Source organism: Chiloscyllium plagiosum, unplaced genomic scaffold (assembly GCF_037043375.1).
Source record: "Chiloscyllium plagiosum isolate Xiang-an unplaced genomic scaffold, Cpla_swu_hap1 HiC_scaffold_11, whole genome shotgun sequence".
Lineage (NCBI taxonomy): Eukaryota > Metazoa > Chordata > Chondrichthyes > Orectolobiformes > Hemiscylliidae > Chiloscyllium > Chiloscyllium plagiosum.
This window is the reverse complement of record NW_028270149.1, coordinates 59,544,056-59,566,297: the sequence shown is the minus strand read 5'-3', so window position 1 is coordinate 59,566,297 and position 22,242 is coordinate 59,544,056. Positions and strand designations below refer to the sequence as shown.

At 38.0% G+C, this 22,242-nt stretch overlaps 1 protein-coding gene across 1 annotated transcript in view; it reads left to right on the top strand.

Moving 5' to 3' along the window:
* The window catches only part of pof1b (POF1B actin binding protein), an 84,305-nt gene that overhangs the window by 43,854 nt on the left and 18,209 nt on the right, over positions 1 to 22,242 (top strand). Inside the window, exons 6-8 of the mRNA XM_043704525.2 lie at positions 13,859 to 14,001; positions 18,455 to 18,488; positions 20,818 to 20,898. Of these exons, the coding sequence (XP_043560460.1) occupies positions 13,859 to 14,001; positions 18,455 to 18,488; positions 20,818 to 20,898 (258 nt within the window). The remainder of the gene's footprint in view (positions 1 to 13,858; positions 14,002 to 18,454; positions 18,489 to 20,817; positions 20,899 to 22,242) is intronic.

Genomic DNA, 22,242 nt, shown 5'->3' with positions numbered 1-22,242 from the left:
GAATTTGAGGGTCTGATAATTTTTCACACAGTTAAAAATCACACAACACCAAATTATAGTTCAATTGGGTTATTTGGAAGTACAAGCTCTGTGCGCTGCTCCTTGATCAGGTGGCTAGTGGGGCAGGATCATAGGACACAGAATTTATAGTAAAAAATCAGTGTCATACAACTGATGTGATGTATTGAACAAACCTAGATTGCTGTTTAGATTGGAGTGGTGTGGAAAAGCACAGCAGGTCAGGCAGCGTCCAAGGAGCAGGAAAATCGATGTTTCGGGCAAAAGCCCTTCCTCAGATTTAAACCTAGATTGCTATTAAGACTCAATCACTTCGACCAGGTTGCAGGTTTCGATTCATTAATATGTATATCCAAAACTTCTTTCAAGTCACATTACCAAGATAACTTAAGGTTTTATATTTTTTAAAAAAAGTGACATCTCAGCTCAGATAATGCATTAAATGTGTGAGGGTAGAGTCTGTCTGTATTCCAAGACCAAAACCTGGTGTGTGATTTTTAACTTTGTTAACCCAGTCCAACATTGGTAACTCCACATCACAACTTTTCACATAGCTAAGCTGAAATCTAAGAATTGTAGCCACCTTTCTAGCCAGCGTGACCCAGCACTAATTTGCTTTATATAGCTATGAAGTGAAGGAGCTCATGTTGGACTGAGGTGGACAAAGTTAAAAATCACAACACCGTATTATAGCCTAACCGGTTAATTTGGAAGCACTAGCTTCCGGTGCGCTGCTCCTTCGGAAGGTAGTTGTGGAGCAGCGCTCTGAAAGCTCGTGCTACCAAATCAACCTGTTGGACCATAACCTGGTGTTGTATAATTTTTAACTTTATATAGCTGTCATGGCACTGCATCCAGAGACAATCATGGATCAGAGCCAAAATCACTGGAACAAAAATCATGCTTGCAACAATTGTTCCCATGGAGATGAATCTGCCAATTGGGGAGACTTTCCTCCTTCAGTGGCAAAATTCCAACCCATCATTTGCTTCTTAGATGCTGCCCAAATTACTGAGTATTTGGAATATTTTATTTACTTCTGGATTTCCAGCATCAGCATGACTTTTTATAATAAATTTTAAGTTGCCAAGGATTAATTAAGCTAGAATGACGTGATTTAGGAGGTGTGGTTTTTGTTTATGCCTTCTAGCTGCTGGCAACTGGCCTACTGAAACATTTATGAACTGCAACATTATGGCTTTGTGAATATTTTTAAAGGAACAGATACTTCTACTGTGGTCTTGTGAATGTCCAAATAACTCAATGAGGTTATTTTTTTTGCAGGTGGTTAACTCAATTGATTCACCTTTGAATTGATGACTTTTATTCAAAAGAGAGAGCCAGATTAACTTTAAAAATGCTCTAGCCTATGAGGTGATGCAAAACACTGTAGACAAAACCTTTTTGATCTGGTTGCAAATTGTAGCTATTCTGTCTGTTTTTTGCAGAATGCTTATTATTGAGAAATATTCACCAGTCCCAGTCTCTTCTCTAACCTCTTGTGGGCGTTAGTTAGTTGAATTAATGATAACTTACTATATCTTGTAAGCAACCAAAATTTACTTTTGAATTTCAGTGGCCAAATTATGAATATTATTTACCTTGATGTTTGTGAACATTGACATTTCCTTTGCACTGTTTCAATGGCAATTCTGAGCCAATACAGAAAACATAGATTTCAAGACCCTAAGTACTAAAATCAAAATTATGATTATTGATCTTAACTTCAATCATGTGATGTAATTCTTTAAATGCATTTGCTCTGGTAAGTGTTTATATTTCTAATTATCATCCTACAGCTCTGGACATACTCTCCAATACGAAAGTTTTAAAAATAGTCTTTCGCCTGTGAAGAATGTTAACCTGTATTGGTGAGGGAAAGAGACTAGTTTCTTCTTCTTGTCCTCCTCTCATGCAGGTTTCCATTAGTCATCTTGTTTCAGCTTGTTGGGTGAATACTTCAATCTTTGCACTATTCCAAAGCAATAACGTCTGTCAATTGGTCACATCCAGCTGATACAAAATGTGCTTAATGTAGATTAACTTAATTTCCTGCTGACCTACAATGTTAAGTCACCACCTCGTATCCGAAAATTCCAGTTAAACCCGTACTTGGGTTCTCTTAATTCAATACTTTGAGCTTATAATATCATTTAAAGGTAAATAGGAAAATTAACAGATGTTTGGAAAGCAGAGAGGTAAACTTGGCTCAAAAATATTATTTTTTGCATTCTCAAATCCCTTCTTATCGTGCGCCTCTATCAGTAATCTCATCCAATTCCACAATCCTTTGAAATATGAGATTCTCTAATTTGACCTCTTATACATTCCCAACTATTATTGCTTTATTGCTGATGACTGAGTGCCTTCAGTTGCCCAGGACCAAACTCTGGAAAACCATCCCTTAACTCCTTCGCCTCCCAATCTTGCCTTCCTTCTTTTAAATCTTCTTCTTTGACCAAGCTGTTAGTCATCTAACCTAATGGCTCCTTATGTGACTTGGTGGCATGCTTTGTTTTATTAATGCTCCTGTGCAGTGCTTCGATCCACTATTAACATAAATTATTCTACAGTATAGGTTGAGAACCAGCCAGACATAAAGCTGAAATGTATTAACACAAACATAAACTCACACATACAAAATTGTGCACTCCGGAATTCAAAATGTTTGAATTATCAGATAATTTGAATGAATTGTCAAAGTCAGTAAGAGGTGAGCAACATCCAATTCCATGATTATATATTTTTTGACAACTTGCAATGATTTACTACATTTCTATGTAGCACCACCTACAAAGAATTGAAGTTTTTTAGCAGTAAATCAAAGCCAATGCCTTTATGAGCTGATTCTGCACATTCTTTAACTAGAACCTTGATTGATTGGTTAGAGCTTGTTTGTAACAGACATTTAAAATATGAGAGCAACACATTTTGAATGTCTTAACCAAAACTACTTTTCTCAAAAAAGCGATAGTTATTTTTACAAGAACAGGTGACGACCCATTTACTGTACAAGTCCTTACTTAATGTAGTGCTAGAATATTTGAAGGGGCCACAATGCGTACTCCTTCATTATTCATTGCTTGCTTTTTTGGAATGGTTAATTTCAAACTTCGGTATCAATGAATTAAGCTGAATTCCACAACTGAAATGGAAGATTTGCATTTGTATAAGAAAACCCTGAAAATGTCCCGAATTTGTACCAGTTGCATGATAGTTAAGACTGAGCAAACAGTCACCCGTACTTGAAGCATCGTTCTGAACTTATTCCTCTTTGTGTGCACAAAAAGGTGAAGGTGAAGAATGACTTTCCAATCCATATAATAGTTTATGAACTGTTTAAAGAATCTATTTTTCATTCTTCTCAAGAAGGTTCTGGGAAAGGGAATATCTGAGAGTTCAGATCTCCTACATCTCTTGGAATTTACTTCTGCGATTAGTTGTTTTTCTTGTTGGTTACTAAGTAACCAGTTAAGTCTCTTGAGCTTGCTGAAATGGCATGGAATCTGAAACATTTATCTTTAATAACTGATGAGATCTTCAAGTAAATACTTGAGTTGGTGTACCCTTCAGGAATTTTCTTTGATCTTGTGCATCATTAGGAAGGAAGCTGTTGCACTCACCTAAACTAAAGGTTTCTAATAAATGTTTTTGTAATGATCCCAAAGACTCAATTGGCAACTCTGACCAAATGGAAACTTGCACAGTTGTGTAGGTTTCAAGTCCAAGAACATTTTCATTGTGTATCCAACGTGCCTTTGGTACCTTATATTACTTTGTGAAGCATCTTGAAATTTGTAAAGGAGAAGGTAAAATAAAATTTCAGAATTAGTCAGAGATAAAATCCAAAGGCAGTTTGAGTAGACTGAGTGAAGGTAGCATGACTACGAAGAACAGCTGTAATGCTCTCATTTAAAAATGCCACTCCCCCTCCTCTCTAGCCTCCCTTTCTATCCTTCCTGTAGCATTTGTATCCTGGAACATTAAGCTGCCACTCCTGCCCACCCCTGAGCCATGTTTCAGTAATTGCTATGATATCCCAGTCCCATGTTCCTAACCATGCCCTGAGTTCATCTGCCTTCCCTGTTCGGCCCCTTGCATTGAAATAAATGCAGTTTAATTTATTAGTCCTACCTTGTCCCTGCCTGCCCTGACTGTTTGACTCACTTCTGTACTCAGCTGTACCGTCTCAGATCGATCTCTTTCCTCACTACCCCCATGGGTCCAACCCCCCCCCCTATCTTACAAGTTTAAATCCTCCCAAGCAGTTCTAGTAAATTTCCCTGCCAGTATATTAGTCCCCTTCCAATTTAGGTGCAATCCGTCCTCCTTGTACAGGTCACTTCTACCCCAAAAGAGATTCCAATGATCCAAAAACATGAATCCTTCTCCCATACACCAGCTCCTCAGCCATGCATTCATCTGCTCTATCCTCCTATTCCTGACCTCACTCGCTTGTAGCACTGGGAGTAATCCAGATATTACTACCCTTGAAGACTCCTTTTTAAATTTCTGTCTATTCTGTCTAACTGTCTGTAATCTCCCTTCAGAATCTCAACCTTTTCCCTTCCAATGTCGTTGGTTCCATGCTGTACATCTCTATGACTCTATAAGTCTGGAAAATCAGAGGTTGGATTCACAGGAGCTTATAAAAATAACTGCCACCTACTGTTCCCTTTTGAACTGCAAAGTTTTCCTTATGTTGAATGCTATCTGGAAGAAGCACTGAGGGGAGTAAGGGGACACAATACCCATCACTAAAAGTGACTCAATAACACCACCACTGACTGAGATGGCTGAATCTTGAAGGACATATCTGCCATATTTTTTCCAATGAAGGTAATGGGAGGAAAATCATAAGGGAAAATCCTACTTGGTCTGACTTCACTATCCAATTGGTCCGTGATGGTAGGAGTGACCACCGAGCAGTCCTTGCAAAGACAAAGTCGCATTCATGTTGTGTGACATTATCATTCTGATAAACAGGATCGACACACAAATGATTCATCAGCTCTAATCTCGGTATCCACGAGGTGCTGCAAACTATGAACAATAGTAGAATTATATTCAGCCACAAGGGCTAATCATGTCATTCACTCTAGCATTAATATCAATGAGAAGCGCAGAAGGGGACACTAGGAACAATATCAGGCAGACATAAAGATGAGGCGCTCACCTAATGAAACTGCATCGCAGGACTATCTACGTGCTACTGTGTGGAAACACCAAGCTACAGACAGTGCTAAATGATCTCACAACCAACCAATTAAATGCTTGCTGTTCTGCTATGACCTGTTGTAAATGGTAGTGGACTGTCAGAGGATCCAAAAACAACAACATTCTCCATTATGGTGGAGCATTTGAGTGAATATGGCATCAGGATCCCTAGCAAAATTGGAGTCATTTCAAATCTCTCTGCTCATTGGAATCAAACCCATCACAAAGAAGATATTTATGGTTGTTGCATGCCAACCATTCCAGCCCAGGGATATCACTGCAATGAAAACATTTGATCAAGGGTAAATTGGGTAAAGCTGAGTTCAGTTGGAGCGTTGAATGATGAATGGAAAATTGTAGGAAAATGTCCTGCTGTTTGAACTTTGCAGATGCTTACTGGGCACTTGTTTGCCTCCTGTCCTCCAGTAGTTCACCTCTGAACTTGAGGCTGTCTGCATTATATGATCTCTTAAGTTTAGTTTCGCTGAGCCCAATTAATTTTACTCTGAATGTACCAACAGCAGGTGGGGGATTCACCATTTGAGGAGACTCAAAAGCAAATCACAGTGGTTGCTGCAGCCTCATTCAGGGTGAATGGAATTGGAGGATTCCTTCATTCAGGATCCTTCATTACTAATTGAGGGACCTGACACTGAAAAAGAGGGTCCACTGAAAATCATCCCTTTGCCATTTCCTCTGATCTCCATCGCCTCCAACTGGTGACCCCTACCCAGCTCTGTGACCTGTGTCCCTTGGTGATCTGAGGTTTCTCCCTGGGTATTTTACCAGCAATAGCCATCAGTGCCCATGGGACTGCTAACAGCAAAAAGCCACCAGCCTGTGACTTGGAGTTCCTGTCCAAATTTCCTGAATCACGGAAATGCCCCAATGCTATCTATTTAGATACCAGATACCAGATAGGCGCTTAATTCCCCAACCGAGATTACACAGAGCTCCCATCCCAAAGGAAAACAAATTGGAAATGTTATCTATGAAAATCAAGGTTTGTGGTTGCCATTCTATTAACTATTTTGCCTATAATAATATATTTCAAAGCTTTCCCTTGGAAAGTAGGTGGTGGATTCCTTTGGAGTGATATTGACACCAATATGACAGATCTCATAGATTATTGAAGTGGCTCTTTGGACCATTGTGTCTGCACCAACAAAAGCTACTCTGAATCTATACTCCACCAAACTTCCTGCACTTGGCCCATGGCCTTGAATGTTATGACATCTTAAGTGTTCATCCACATACTTTCTAAAGGCTGTGAGGCTTCCTGCTTCAAATACCCTCCCAAGTAGTACATTCTAGATTCTCACCATCCTCTGGATGAAAACATTTTCTCTCAAATTGCCTTTAAACCTCCTGCCTTTCATCTTAACATTGTTCTATTGTTATTGACCATTCAACTCTGAGGAGCAGCTGCCTTCAATCCACCTGTCCATGCCCCTCAATCTTCTTCACCTCAATCAGGTCACCCGTCAGCTTTCTGTGCTCTGCAGAAAGCAACCTGAGCCTACTCAACCTCTCTTCATGGCTGCTAATGAAAGACACGAGTATTCAATCCTGCACCGGCAGTATAACAGTGTACAATGTACTGTTAATGATTGACCAGCCAGCCTGGTTTGTGAGTTGGACCTAGGGAGTTCATTTCATTTAGTTTCGGTTTTAGTTTACCTCCCTAACTGGTGGACTATCCTTCACCAGATAAGCAATCTAGAGCTTATCAGTGTTCAGTGCTGGAAGGCTATGTGTTTATAGCTAATTAAGCTGTGCACAGTTCTGAGTGACACTCTGAAATCTGAACAAATTACCCTTTTATACATTTTCATCAAAGCCTTGTTCAGAGCTACCCGAAGGCTTGTTAAATAATCTTATCATTGCTATAGTTAATAATTTAAACTGTGTCAACTTAGGAATTTTCTAACACTGTTTTCTTTGTTCTGCTTTCATTCTTCAACTTCAGCCATTGCTTTCTTGATGTTTCAACTCCAAAATCAGCAACTTCCTTCTCATTGTATTAATCAGGTACTTCTTGATGTAAAGAAACAATATGACTTTTTTTTGTACGGTGAAAGAATTGCATACAAACTTGCAAAATTGCATACAAGGAATTGAGGTTGGATCAAATATTTGGTGAAAGAAAATTGGGTTTAGAGGGCTAGAATCGGAGGACTATTGAAGGAGAGATTGATTGTTGAATCCCAGAACAGGGAAATTTGGTAGGTACACCGGTTTTTGATGTGTGATTGGACACACATCAAAAGGGGATGAGAGTAGTGATTGGAGGCATTCAAGTAAGAAGTAAATACAGAGTTGGGCAGCTATGACAGATTGAGATGGAACAGAAGAATGAAGACACAGCGAGCTGTTACTACACATAAGCTTCATTCTTCTCGCAATGCTCAACTACTCAAATGTTCTTCAGGACAGCACTAGAAATCTTCACATAATGTGGGTTCTCAAAACCAATTTCTTCAGTTCAACCAGTAGCTGCTGCCTATGCTTGATCTTTCTATTTACAAATGAAGTCTGTACCATCTTGTTTATTAAAGATGGAATCAAACCTGCCCTATAAGGCTGAAGTTTATCTTAAGATTGAATGCTATCCTCGTCATGGAAAAATTCCATAGACTACCAGTTGGAAAAGAAAAGAAAGATCTTATCACATGCTGGACTCTGCCCTTCTCACTTTCACAATTTTCTCTTTGTGTGTCACTCTTGATTTTATCATTGGTCTTCTGCACTTGCTTCTCTCTTTCCTTTAAACACCACAAAGGGTGTGTTTTATATATATGTTCCTCATCATTGAGTTGAAGCCTTAACTCATTATCATATCTCATTAATTCTTAGCAGGACTGCCCCAATTAGTAAATTTCTGACCTTTGCCTTCCCTTCTTTGCACAATGTTAAGTCTTTTTAAAACTTCAGCTTGGTGGCACCTAATTATCTGTTGTTTTTGCCTCCCCTGTCTTTACTCTTTTCAACTTTATGATAGATGCAATGGGTCACCTGAGCTTCTCAAACAATAAGTAGCAAATAGAAATGTTGACCTTGTCTATTTTATCTATTTGTTACTAACTTTAAGGTGTGTTTTTAACCTGTGGAAATATTTCAGTTGGAATGCCACCTGTCTGGTTTAACAGAATGCCAACTGAAGAATTTTAAACTGATGTTGGCAAACCTATCCAGACATGCAATCATTTGGTAACAAATTGATTATGAATCTTAATATTCTACTGAGTATTTTAAAATATAAAATAATCCAGGATCAAGCCCGCTTCTGAAGGTAGCTCCAATCATATTTAATATATTGCCCCATATATTTCAACCGTATTTGGAATTCTTCTAAATTGGGCAATGAAGGTATTTAGGATCTCTCAGTTAATACAAATCAAGTCCCAAAACTGGAAGCCAGACCAGATTTAACCTTGGTTGGTAACTCTAGCCCATGAAGATTACATTCTAAATTGTGGCTTTCAGCAGTCTGAGACATGGCATTTCTTTCATCTGTTGATAAAATCAGCAATGGTGTAAAGCATACAGTTGGTAAACTTAACTGTATCCTAAAAACAAAAACCAGAAGTGCTGGAGAAATTCAGTAGGTCTAGCAGAATCTAGAGAGAGAAAGAAAGAGTTAACCTTTTGAGGCCAATGTGACTCTTTTTCAGAATCGTTCCAACTACAGTAATGTCATGAATCTTAGTAAATAACTAGTCTAAAAATCATGGGATATTTACCGTCGATACACTTTCATGGAGCTTTCACCAATTTAATTGCAAGACTCTTTAGTAAGCAACTCTATATAAGGTCATTGGCAACCTTTGCCAGTTGGATGTGAATCTGCAAACTTCTGGATTAGAAACTGCAGGCTACCTTACTGCACAATTTGGTATCTTCATGATACAAGACTCTTATTTGGTTTGGCGCTCTCTGCCCAAATTAAAAGGGACACTTCATGAAAATACAAACTAGAACAAATGATCAGAATGGTTGTGACATTTTTCTCATTACTATGCTGCATACAAATGTACACATTGACAAAAAAGGGAGGGTTTTAACTCCCTTCACCCATCGAAACCATACAAGGCAAACATTTGAAATTGAAGTGATTCAGTGATTCTTTCCACCTGTTCCTGGGATTGAGGCTGACCGACATGGAGTCTATGTGAATATGTTTAAATCCAAAACCACTTTCATAGCTCGTGGGTGGTTAGCTTACTCAGTGAAAGCTATTGCATCTGAAGTGAAGACTGGCCGAGGTAGTTTTTTTAAAAAAAAATAATACATTTAATGAAACCAGAAGAAGTAGTTCTTCTTTGCACACCAAAAGAATAGCTGTGGCAATTGCTGACCAGTGATCCCTATCTCTACACCTTACCCCCCATATGTGTTCCCAAACCTATCCAGAGGAAGTGCACTTTTCTATTAAGATGTGTAATAACAGGAACTTCCATTATTAAGAATGGGATCACTAAAGTCGCTTCTGTAATCAAGCCCTGTATGTAAGCAACAGTCTTGTAACAAGATAGCGTTGGCCCATTGCACATAATTGTTCATCCATTCGAATAAATCGGTTACTACATTAATGTTAAAGTTACTCTGATGGCACAGTCTCCAGTTCAAATGATATCCTTCTTCTCCCTTCCTTATGCACAATAGCATTGTTTGTTGTTTGGAATCATATCAGCAGCCAGATTCCTTCAAATTCCATGACCAAATCTTAAATTTGGGGTGGCACAGTGGCTGAGTGATTAGCACTGCTGCCTCACAGTGACCTGGGTTTAGTTCCTGCCTCAGGCGACTGCCTATGTGGAGTTTGCACATTTTTCCCGCGTCTGCATGGGTTTCCTCCCACAATCCAAAGGTGTGCAGGTCAGGTGAGTTGGCCAGGCCAAATTGCCCGTGGTGTTAGGTGTATTGGTCAGGGGTAAATATAGGGCAGGGGAATGGATATGTGTGCACATTTTGGACCGAAGGGCCTGTTTCCATACAATAGGGAGTCTAGTAACGCTTTAACATAGGAATAGAAACAAGACAATAGGAGTAGGCTGTTTAGTCCATTTAGCCTTCCCTGATATTTAATGCCCATCATTGCTGATCATACAATTAAAGCACTTTGTCCTCCATAACATACCATCGTCATAACCCATTGGTAGTCAGAAATCTATCAATCTCTATTTCAAACATACTCAAAAACTGAGTCTTCCAAAGGTTCAAAACCATCCTGAATGACAAAACCTCTGGGACCAAAGTGGTATCCTCTTATTTTTAAATTGTGTCCCTGGTTCTACACTTCCCAATCACTTCAACTCTCCTGTTTGTCCCTTTTTAAGCATTGTGAAAGTTTCCATGTGCTCATTCTTTGAAATTCAAGAGAATACAGGCCCAGTGTGTCCAAAGTCTTTTCATAGGACAGTCCTGCCATCATGTTGCAATTATATCTTTCCTGCGATAAGGAGAACTAAACTGCATGCAGTACTTGAGGGTATGGTCTAACCAAGTTTCTATGCCATTGAAACAATACTTCACTACTTCTGTGCACAAATCCTCTTGCAATAGAGGATAATGTTGCACTATCAATCCTAATAGTTTTCTGAACCTGCATGTTAGTCTTCAGTAACTTATCAACAAGGACACCCAGGTCTCTTTGTACGTCTACACTTTCCAACTTCTTACCATTTAAGAAATACTTCGCACACTCACTAAATCTGCCCAAATTGTTTTGAAGCTGTTTTATATCTTCCGTACAGCACATATTCACACTTAGCTCTGGATAATCTGTAAATTTGGAAATATTACATTTTGACCTGACCCCCAAATACCTAATGTATATTGGTCACAACTGCAGCCCAAATACTGAACCACGCAGAACCCCACTAGTCACAGCCTGCTGACATGTGAATGATCCATTAATTCCTACTCTCTGGTTTCTGTCTGTTATCCTATCCTTCATCCATGACCGTACGTTTACTCTTATTAGATGTGTTTTAACATTTCTAATCTACCTCCTGTGGGGAACTTTACAAAAACTTGTTTCATTATCTTAAAAGACACTGAAGACAAAGGCATCTTTTCCACTTGCAATTAAATATTTAACCATATTCCTTTCCACGAAAACCATGCCATCAGTAGTCTAAGATTCAGATTTAAAAGGAGAGAGATTTTATTTCATGCCTTTCCCATAAATGGCATTCAGATTTATTGTAGCCATTCTTACCTTTAATTGAGACTCAGTTGTTCTTTTGTTGAAATGTATTTACTTTTTATTTTGAAGTGGAACCAGGTCCCTCAATATTTCAATATATTTATGCATAAAATTACTAACTACACAGCTCAATTCCCATGCCCACAACCAGCATGTGCTGATTTTAATGGTCAAAGTTAGCAAAACTAACATATTTCATCTCTGTAAATAATTATGTTCACAAACGTAGCTAAACAAAACAATTCAATTTTAATGCACAGGGTTTTTTCACATACTAAATATGAGCTTTCATCATTAGTGTTGCTTAATGACTATGTCAAGGTACATTTGTTGTCATTTATTTGTGCAATTGTTGCTGTTAACTTTGGTATATATTAATGAATGTACTATCTCCCAGTTTGCAATTGACACAAAAATAGATGGAAAGGTGTATAGTGAAAATGACAGAATCTATGGAGGTATGTAGATAGGTTAAGTGAGTGGGCTAAAACTTGAAAGATGGAATACAATATGGGAAAATGTGAAGCAATGCACTTTTACTGAAAGAATAGACGAGTTGGATATTACTTAAATACAGAAAGACTTAAGAAAGCTGCACCACAAAGGGATTTTGATGGCCTTGTGCGCGAATCACAAAAAGCTAATATTCAGATTTATTGGATTGCATGGAAATCAAATGGAATATTGACCTTTATTTCAAAGGGCTTGGAACAAAAAAATGTCCCGCTGAAAATATTTAAGGTGCGAGTCAGACCATACCTGGAAAAGTGTGAACAATTTTGGTTCAAAGAAGAGATACCGACAGTGGAGAGAGTGCAGAAAAGGCTGAAGAGGCTGATCCTGGATATAGAGTGCTTTTCTTAAGCGGAGAGGTTGAGTAGGTTAGACCTGTTGAAGTATAGATAATGAGGCAGTCTTATTAAAATATAAGATTCTAAGGCAGTTTGTCAGATGTGATGAACATGTTTCCCCTGTTGTGGTGCAGTCTAGGACCAGTGGGCGTAATGTTAGAGTAAGGGGTTACTCATTTAACAGACGAGGAGGAATTCCTTCTCCAACGATATGGAATCCGTGGAATTCCCTTGCATAAAATGCAGTCGAGGATGTGGCGGCAACAACATTCAATATTGAGATAGCAAGACAGATTTTTATTCAGCAAGGGAGGCAAAGGTAATGGGGAAAGGCAAGAAAGTAGAGTTGAGCATTGTCAGGTCAGCCATGATCTCATTGAATAGCAGAGCAGATTCAGTAGGCTGAATGACGACCTGCACTGAGAAATGTGAATTAATTTGCTTCATTGGCAGCATGGGAACTTTTACCATTCTCCTTTGCTCCTCACTACCATTGCCTTAAATACTTTAAGATCCGAACTATAATGGATTTCGACTGAGCTGTCTGTTCAGACATAATCAACTTGCACAGCTTTAAAAATATGTATTTGTGCTATTGTTTTCTCCCCAGATACCTGTAAATATAGAGCTGAGAATGATTAAAGATGGCAAGGATCTCATCTTTTAACCTCACGTATTCAGCAATGACTATTGTTTTTTTACACCCAATGGATTACTGGGAAATGATTTTGGAAGAAATGAGGAATGATCATGCCTTTCAGATAAGACAGTGTGCTGATATAACATGGGAGGATAAGCCCAGATTATTAGTCTATTCGTCAGAAGACAGTTGTATTAAATTGTATGAGCATCCACTGTCTTTACAAAATCCTGGTGCAAGGTCGTTGACGTGATACACAAACTCTTGTTTCTCTGTTCAGGTGCTGTCTGACCTGCTGTTGATTTGTTCAAATTGCAGAATGCTTAATTTATTTTAAAGATAATTTGACATTGACTGCACCCCACCTGATTCCTACAACAATCAATATGTGATTCTGTTTCTGGAAAGAGACTTTGCTACATTGCTGAAGCTGCCTTAAATACAACAATTAAAAAAAATAAATTCCTGCAAATCAGGAGTTTTTCATTGCAAAAAACTAAGTTTTAAAATAATTTGCATGTTTAGCTGGATTTGTAGATATGCCTTTATATTAAGGGACGAATTAACTTAATGTGTGGAATTTCCTGATTTATCAGCTTTATAAAAGATACACATGAAAATCCATGTAACTTGTGGGCCGTCAACCCAAATGAATAGAATTACAGATTCCTAATGCTTTACAGAGTAGCTCAGCAGGGCAGTGGAATCCATTAGGTGCACTGCTTTTGCATAGTGGAAAGGTGCAGTGTCTATCTGGCTCTCAATAGCAATGATCATCTGTGTTCTCTGTGGTCGTAAACCCCGTAATCTGTGACTTGTTTTAATTTGCTACTAAGTTCTTCGTTGTGCTACATACAGTATTATCATTCTGGGAAAAGTATCAACTTGTCTAGTTGGGTAATTGAACTTTTCTGACATCAGATCAAGAGTGCCATGGATTATGAGAGTGGTAACATTGAGAAGTTGGATCCCCGATATTTTGGTGAACTGCTGGCTGAGCTGACAAGTAAGACCACTGACCTCCATAACATCCTCTTAGAAAACATGCAGAAAATCAAGGGAAAGTAAGTATGCCGTTCCATTCACTATTTCTTCAATGTGTAATTTGTGCTGAAGCATATTGTATTTTTCTGGAAGGTAATTGAGTGATTTGTTAAAAATGTTAGATAAACCCTCTAAGTTTCTTCATACATATTTGGATGTCAAAGTGTTAATTAACTTTAGTATTGCCAGATTTACACCAACCTCCATGTCACTGAACCTGTGAGCCACTCCTTTCAAATCAGATGTTTGCTTCCACATCAAAAAGCCCACAAACACAGTTGAAAGCATTTGTTTTCCAATGCCTGCCCTGCTCATCTGGGCTAAACAAGGCCAGGCCAGACCAGAGCAGCATAATGGACACACGTTTTAATTTTTAGACAGTGAGATCATTTAAAATAAAACAGAATGCTTGCATCTGTTTCCATTGCTTTAAATGTTTAAAAGAGCAAAATTCCATTTGGATGCAATCACTTAAAGTTGCAAGTCACCTTCACTTTCACATCCTATGAATTCACCCTTGCCTGAGAAATAGTTTTATGTCGTCGTTTAAATTGTGAACAAGTGTGTGTAATGAAAATTTAAAATCTAAAAGGAAGCCCTGTAGAAAATTCCATGTGACCAAGAGCAATGTGAAACTAGTTCTACTGCCTTGTCTTATCATTATACACTTGTTTCTGTGTCTGCTCCAAATATTTATTCAATTTTTCCTTGAGGCAGAGTTCATTGCTTTGCTTAATAACTCAGTGTTGAACCATCTGTTTCCATTACTATTGAGTAAAGGAATTTCTCTACTGTTTCTCCTTAATAAATTAAATCAAATGTAATAATCAATCTAGATTCTTTTCTGTAAAATTGCTCTGGGATGAACATGCTTTGCGAACACAAGTAATTTGTAGAACGTTACCTGAAATCTTATTCATGTTAATTGAGCAATGCACTTCACATGACCGGCAATTTGTCATGTATTTGAAAGCTTGGCAAATATCGAAGAAAGATGCACATCTTGAGTGTATGCAGTTGAAAGGCACCCTTCCTAAAATGATTGCTTTGTAAAGATATGCAAATAGTGTCTAACACCTGTATGCTTCCTTGCTGTTCATGAACATCTACAAGGCAATACATTTTGTAAGATTGAAGCATGTTTTCACGCTTTGTTTATATAAAATGACTCTTGGGACTGTGAAATCCACTCCAGAAACTAGCCACAATAGCTCACTAGTAAGTGTTCTCTTATCTTCCCTACATTACACTGATAACTTTGATCACAGATGGTTATCACTAATCACCAGTGAAGACTTCAGATTCACTCATCATGACATAAAACTGCAGATCACTTCAAATAATTCTCACTGATTTGATCGTCCTGCTGGAAGTTTGGCAACATTAGTCAGTCTTCAAGATATAATTCACAGGCAGGAGGCTTTTTATATATTCGTTTATATTATATTTATATTCCAGACATATATGCCAAAATTGCAACAAAGTTGTGCATTGCAGAAATTCATAACATAGGGCATAGTATTAGGGCGAGATGGGAAAAATTCACAAGGGATCTAAGGGGCAATTCTTTCATGCAGAGGATGGTAGTGTATGGAATGAACTGACAGAGGAAGTGGTGGATGCTGGTACAATTACAACATTTTAAAAAACATTTGGATGGGTATATGAATAAGAAGGGTTTAGAGGAATATTGGCCAAGTGCTGGTAAATGGGACTAGGTTAGTTTAGGATATCTGGTTGGCATGGACGAATTGGAACAAAAGGACTATTTCCCGTGCTGTACATCACTATGACTCTATTGTGTAGCAGCAGTTTAATTCATGGGAATTTAGGAGTGTTGTGGTGCATTAATGGTTGGAACAGGGGAAATTGTGCCTTTTAACTATTTCAACTAGGGAGATGAAGATATTTAATAATTAAGAGCATATTAACTTTGTGGCTGCCTGGCATCAATGTCATGGTGACTATTGACATTGCAACCTCCCTACAATATAGAAATGACTCGGGCTAGATTTGACTTTCTAATTAGGGATCAGTGTGTTCAAGCTACCGTTAGCAATTTGAGTTATTGGTTGAGAAGCAGGTTAATGTTTCAGAGATACAAGGATTATTAGCACTATATGTTTTTGTCAGTGGCAGTAAAGTGGAGCTCCAGGAGTTCAGAGCATTGACATTTATTCTTCAGTTACCATTATGAAATCTCACCTCCAGCAGATTTGTAGTTGAATTGACTGGTGATATGGGCATCACCTAGGTTACACACAAATACACAGCCAGGGGTCAATGGTTTCTTGTTACTTCAGCCTGATCACCTGCATAAGCAGCAATTTCCTTAAACTTGACAGTTCCCCACTGGCAACAGAATTTTGACACCAATGGTGATGAAAATATCTTTTCATTTTTCTACACATTTAGGTTATAATTAATGTAACAATTAAATTATTGAAATGTAACCTTGGCACATTTCTCAAAAAAGGAAAACAAATGATTAGGCAAATATTCGAAGCAGAAACCAGGAAGTAATTTGTTTAGAAAATGAATGTGTGTTTGGGAAAGCACTAGGTCTGTCTAATGTGATTAACGTGATACGTTATCTTTTGAAACCACCTTCTCAAAATGAGATGGTAACATTCTTGCCTAGTCTCACCATCTTTTTCCACAATTGTTCAGCTTATTTGGTTTCATTTGAATAGCAAACATTTAAGTTTATTTTTGAAACCGGCATTAACTTTTCAATTTTCAATGTAACAAAAAAAAAATTGAATAATAGAGCAGAGATGGCCATCATCCTCATAGTACCACACACAACAGTGATTACAGTTAAATGCAGAAATCCAGAAGTTGCTAGCAGCCATTCTGTACTTTTCCACAGGACCCCTGCAATCGTTTAGAAAGCTCTGAACTGACAAGAGGTCAATTCACTATTGCACAAGGCCTAATGTAAAAGCAACGTTGTAAAAGCTACCTTTTGCTGAAAGATGTATTTGGGTGTTTAATGGCATAATAAATTGAGAATTATTGCTGAAGTATGTTTCTGGATCTGAAAATTAATTTTATGATTGTGGAATGTCAAATTGTGTAAATTCCACATTTTAAAAATAGTTTTTAAATTTATGATACTTCACCCTCAACTTAAGTTCCACATATGCATCCTAATCTATGATGTTACCCTGGAAAATTTAATGTGAAGAATGATCAGTCCATTTTAATGCCTGTTTCACTCAGTCAAAACTTTTCAGTAGGCTGCTTGCTGGAAATCTTAATCTGGCACCAGAACAGTTGGAACAGAAGAAATCTGTATCACAGGGAACACCAGACCTTTGTTGACAGCTTTCTTTGAGGTTCACCATCACTTTGTCATGTATAGCAAAGAGTAATCATCAATGTCCAATTGCAAGAGCACAAATAAATATCATAGTTGTAAAGTTTTATTCTTGAGACTATTTAGTGCTTCTGTGAAGTGGTTACTGGGTAAGTAGAGCTGTTATTACTCTTTTTTTTTTAAACCAATGTTTAATATTGAATTGGAGAATTTACAAACTGTTTTCAATATCTGCGCGAGCCTGGGAAACATCAGAAATTAGTGCTAAAATAGAAGCATAAACCTTTCACACAATATAGGATGGGCATGAGAGAATACCAAGTCACAGAAAACAGACTGATGGTCTTCTTTCCAATTGTATACCTAGCGTATAGCAGTTGAAATAAAGTAATCTTCAAATAGTGCTGCTTTCATACCATAAAGTTGTTTACACTGGCAAGCTGAGATCACTGTGTTTACAAACTAACCTGATTGAAACGTCATGACTGTGGGTTTGTAACTAGGAGATGAAATCTACCCAGGTGTGAGTTTAACTCCTTTAATAGATAACTTTTGTTACAAATTTACTCTATTTAAACATACTTAACATTGTCAACATAGTTATGGTAAATAATTGAACAATTTTAGAATAAGTATACATGTTTCACTTTGCCATTGTATCTGCAGGGTTACTTTCAATTGTAACTTAAGGCGCACCTTCTGCCGGTAGTGCTTGCTCAATGTAGATCACTGTACATTCTTTCCGGTCAGTTAGTTTTCTGTGCAAATCAGTACAGACTTTCTCTGTCAATGCTCTTTGTACCTTGTGGACCCACCCTCTTGTTCTGTGTGTAAATCATGGTGCAATGTCTCAATGACGTTTGCTTATCTCTAAATATAGATTTCTATTTGTTCAACATGTCAGATTCTACTATTCATTAATTCTTCTTTTATAAATAAATGTTCATGAACTCAATATAAAACAGAATAAATCAAGGTAGAAATATATTAAAGTCATCAAAACCTGACATTCAGACCATGCAGGTAAGCAAACAGATGCCAATTTGTTAATAAAAATTGAAGTCCCATACTTGTTTAGTACAACTTATTTCATAACTTACTGCAGTATGTTTTTAAATAGATTTATGTTTGTTGTTTCATTTATTTGGCAGGCAAAACAATTTGGAAATAAGCACTGACCACAATGTGAGTATTAGAGTTTTGTTTTAGACCATATATGCCTACATTTATATTTTCAATTCTCTCTCTCTCTCCAACTTGACTTCCCGGTTTTCTATAGAGAATACTTATTTCTGAGGGTAGAAACAAATGGTGCAAAGTAATGAGCAGATATAGGTATTATCACTAGACTATAATCCAGAAATCCAAGTAATGTTTTGAGGACCTAGGTTTGAAGCCTGTCACAGCAAATGGAACTTGAATGCAATAACAATCTGGAATTAAAAATCTAGCCATGACCATAAAAATTGAAGTCCCGTACTCGTTTAGTACAACTTACTGCAGTATGTTTTTAAATAGATGGTGTACCATTGCTGATTTATCAGGAAAAACTGCCACCCCTACCTGGTCTGGCGTACATGTCACTCCAGGACTACAGCAATATGGTTGACAGTTAACTGCTCTCTGGGCAATTAGGGATGGGCATTAAGTGTTGGTCCAGCCAGTCATGCTCACATCCCATGAGTGATTAAGCAGAAAGAAAAGGACAGGAAATAAAATCCATTTTGCTAAGATAGCAGGAGACCCACTGTCCAATTCATTCAGTGGACTAAGAAGTACAGCATACCAATGATTAGACCTATTTAAAATACAAGAGGAGTCAGATGCAAAGTGAAACAATGTCAATAGAAAATAAAGTATATGTGGTAAAGAGAGGATTCCATAAAATAATAAGGCAGCTAGAAGGAAAATTAAAGTCCAAGAAAAAGACAGAACAAAATTATAGTTTCTAATAATGAGGCCATCTGGAGAAATAATGTCTGGCCATTTGTTTTGATTGATACTGTTCACAGCGGATTGAGAAGCTGGGTCTGACTTTATGAAGATTGTTATCATCAAAGGGATTGCCAACCATTCAATGGAGCTGGCCAGCTTGGATTGCAGGGTGTGGGCTGGTGATTTGTACCCTTGCTCTGCATCATCAAAATTGCTAATGTGGGGATTGGGGGCAAAGAACTTAGAGACCCGCCTGTCATTTGTAAGGCCTCCAGAGTCAACCAAGCCGAAGTTTCTAGTTGTTTAACTTCTATCTCTTGTTTTCATCCTAATGCCCACTTGGAGGACGTCGTCTTCCATTCGCATCTTACCGAACAGGGACTGGAAAATTGATGTTGAAAAGTGGTGTGCTGGAATGTTCCTATCCTTGCCATTTGATCTAGCAGGCCGGGTGGGCTGAGTGGCAGTTACCCAAATACAAATGATACACAGTTTATTAGGACGATGACATAGCCTAATGAGGCCATTCAGCAGAATCCTACTGGAATTTTCCATTTGGATTATCAGTCCCCGTCGAGGTTGAAACACAGTTGGAATAGAAACAGGTGCCAGCAGCAGACCAAAGGGATCAAGGACTGTCCTAGGAGAGTCTCTTGCCCACACCTTTAAGGTGTGAGGACAGAAATTTGAAAAAGACATGGGGGCAAATTTTTACTAGGAGTGGTTTGTATGTGGAATGTACGTCCTGAGGAAGTGGTGGATGTGGGCACAATTACAACGTTTAAAAGACATTTGGATAAATACATGAAAAGGAAAGGTTTGGAGGGATATGGGCTAGGAGGTGAGACCAGTGTAGTTCGGGATTAGGTTCTGCATGGAGCAAGAGGTGCAGTTTGTACTAATTTGGGTTATAGAAAAGTGGAATGGGATAAGTGTGGGATGTGCGACTCGTGACACTGAATGAATCTATATTAGAGAACAGAAAGACTGTGCTAATAATGGAAATAATTTGATTTGGACTTGGAGTAATCTCTCAATCAGATGATAGTATTAAAATTCACCAAATTTAAGGATGATTTCAGATGACTTAATTTATTAAATGGAGTAATGTACATGAATGTGGAAAGCCACAAAAAAATTAGCTTGGGATACAGAACTATATCCTAGAGAAGACAATAGGCAAAGAACAGAAGAAATTGGCCCTGGTCTTAAGTGTGTTTAGAGCACTATAGAATTCACAGATGGGTAAAATAGTGGACATATGCAAAACAAACTATTTTATAGAACATTCTGCTTCCCTGAGGTATTAGGAAAGAAACCATTCTCTCTTGCAGGCTAAAGAACTGAGTAGAACCTTAAATACACGTTGGGGTAGGAGAGAAGATTAAAATGTTTCCATTTCTTTTATTTTGCTAGAATGTTCACCCATTGAAATTTTAAGTGCAGAATAATTGAGTTTCTGCTCAGATGTTTTCAAGTAGATCTTTTGCAGAGATCTTTCAGGTTACTTACAATATATTTACATCCTAAATGAATCTAAAACTATATATAGCCCTAAACAGAACATTTTATTTTCCAGGATGCCAATGAAAATATTGAAACTTTGATACCAAAAGGACTATCTGAATTGACAAAACAACACTTACGCTATCTCTTACAGGTAAAACTGATAGAACAGTAATAACAGTTCTAGAAATATAATGAAAAATGTGAATCAGCTTATTTTCTGCAAGACAGTTTCACTATGTAATTACCTATTATATTATGACCATTAGAGTATGACCATTTGCCCAAGAATCACAGGAGTGGCACAATGATTAGCACTACTGACTCATTGCGCCAAGGACCCGGGTTCAATTCCAGCCTCAGGTGATTGTGCAAACTCCGCACATTCTCCAGGTGCTTCAGCTTCCTCCCACAATCTAAAGATGTACAGGTTGCTAAGTGGATTAGTCACGGTAAACACAGGGTTATGGGGATAGGAAAAAGGTCTGGGTCTTTGCACTTTGGAAGGTCAGTGCAGACTCAATGGGCCAAATGGCCTCTTATCAGATTGTATGGATTCTGTGAACTGTTCCAGCACAGAAGGAGGTCTTTCTATTAATAACAATCTCCTAATACCAATCTCCTGTCTTTTCCCTATATCTCTGCACACCACTTCTAACCAAAGTAGCATTAAATGCCCTTTTGAATGTCTCATTTGAACCTTACTCCACTATGTCTCCAGGCTCTGCATACCATACTCTAATTACTTGCTCAGTGAAAACCTGTATCAGCCTTGTTTTCATTGCAAACCATTGGAAAGCTATGCCCGCCCCCTCTTTTGTTTCTCTTTTACGAGTGGGAACAGCTTATTCCTATCTATTCTATTTAACTCAATTACGATTTTGAAAACCACTCAAATCTCCTTGTGGCTGTCTTCTCTGCAAGAAGAACAGTCCAAACTTCTTCAAACTATCCTGATAACCAAAGTTTCTCGTTCCTGGAACCATTTTGTGAATCACTTCTGCACCCTCCAATCCATTCATATCTTTCCAATAACGTGGCACCCAAAACTGTACACAGTACTCCAGCTAAGCCTAATAAGGATCTTGTACAAGTTCAGCATTTCCTCCTTGCTCTGCTACTCTGTGGCACTATTAGTAAAGCCAAGAATACTGCATGCTTTATTAATTGATGTCTCCATCTGTCCGTACCATCTTCAATGATCTGTGCACATATATCTCCAGGTCCCCCTGATCCTTCACACTATTTAGAATTGTACCCTCTATATTGTCTTTCCGTGTTCTTCCTACTAAAGTGCGTCACCTCTCCCTTCTCTGCTTTGAGCCTCATCTGTCACCTTTCCCACTACTCACCCAATGTGTCACTCGCCTTTTGGAGTTCCATGTTGTCCTCCTCATAGCTTACAATTCTTCCAAGTTAATGTACTCTGCAAACATTAAAATTGTCCCCTGCACTCAAGATCCAGATCAATAAAATATATATCAAAAAATGCAAGGCC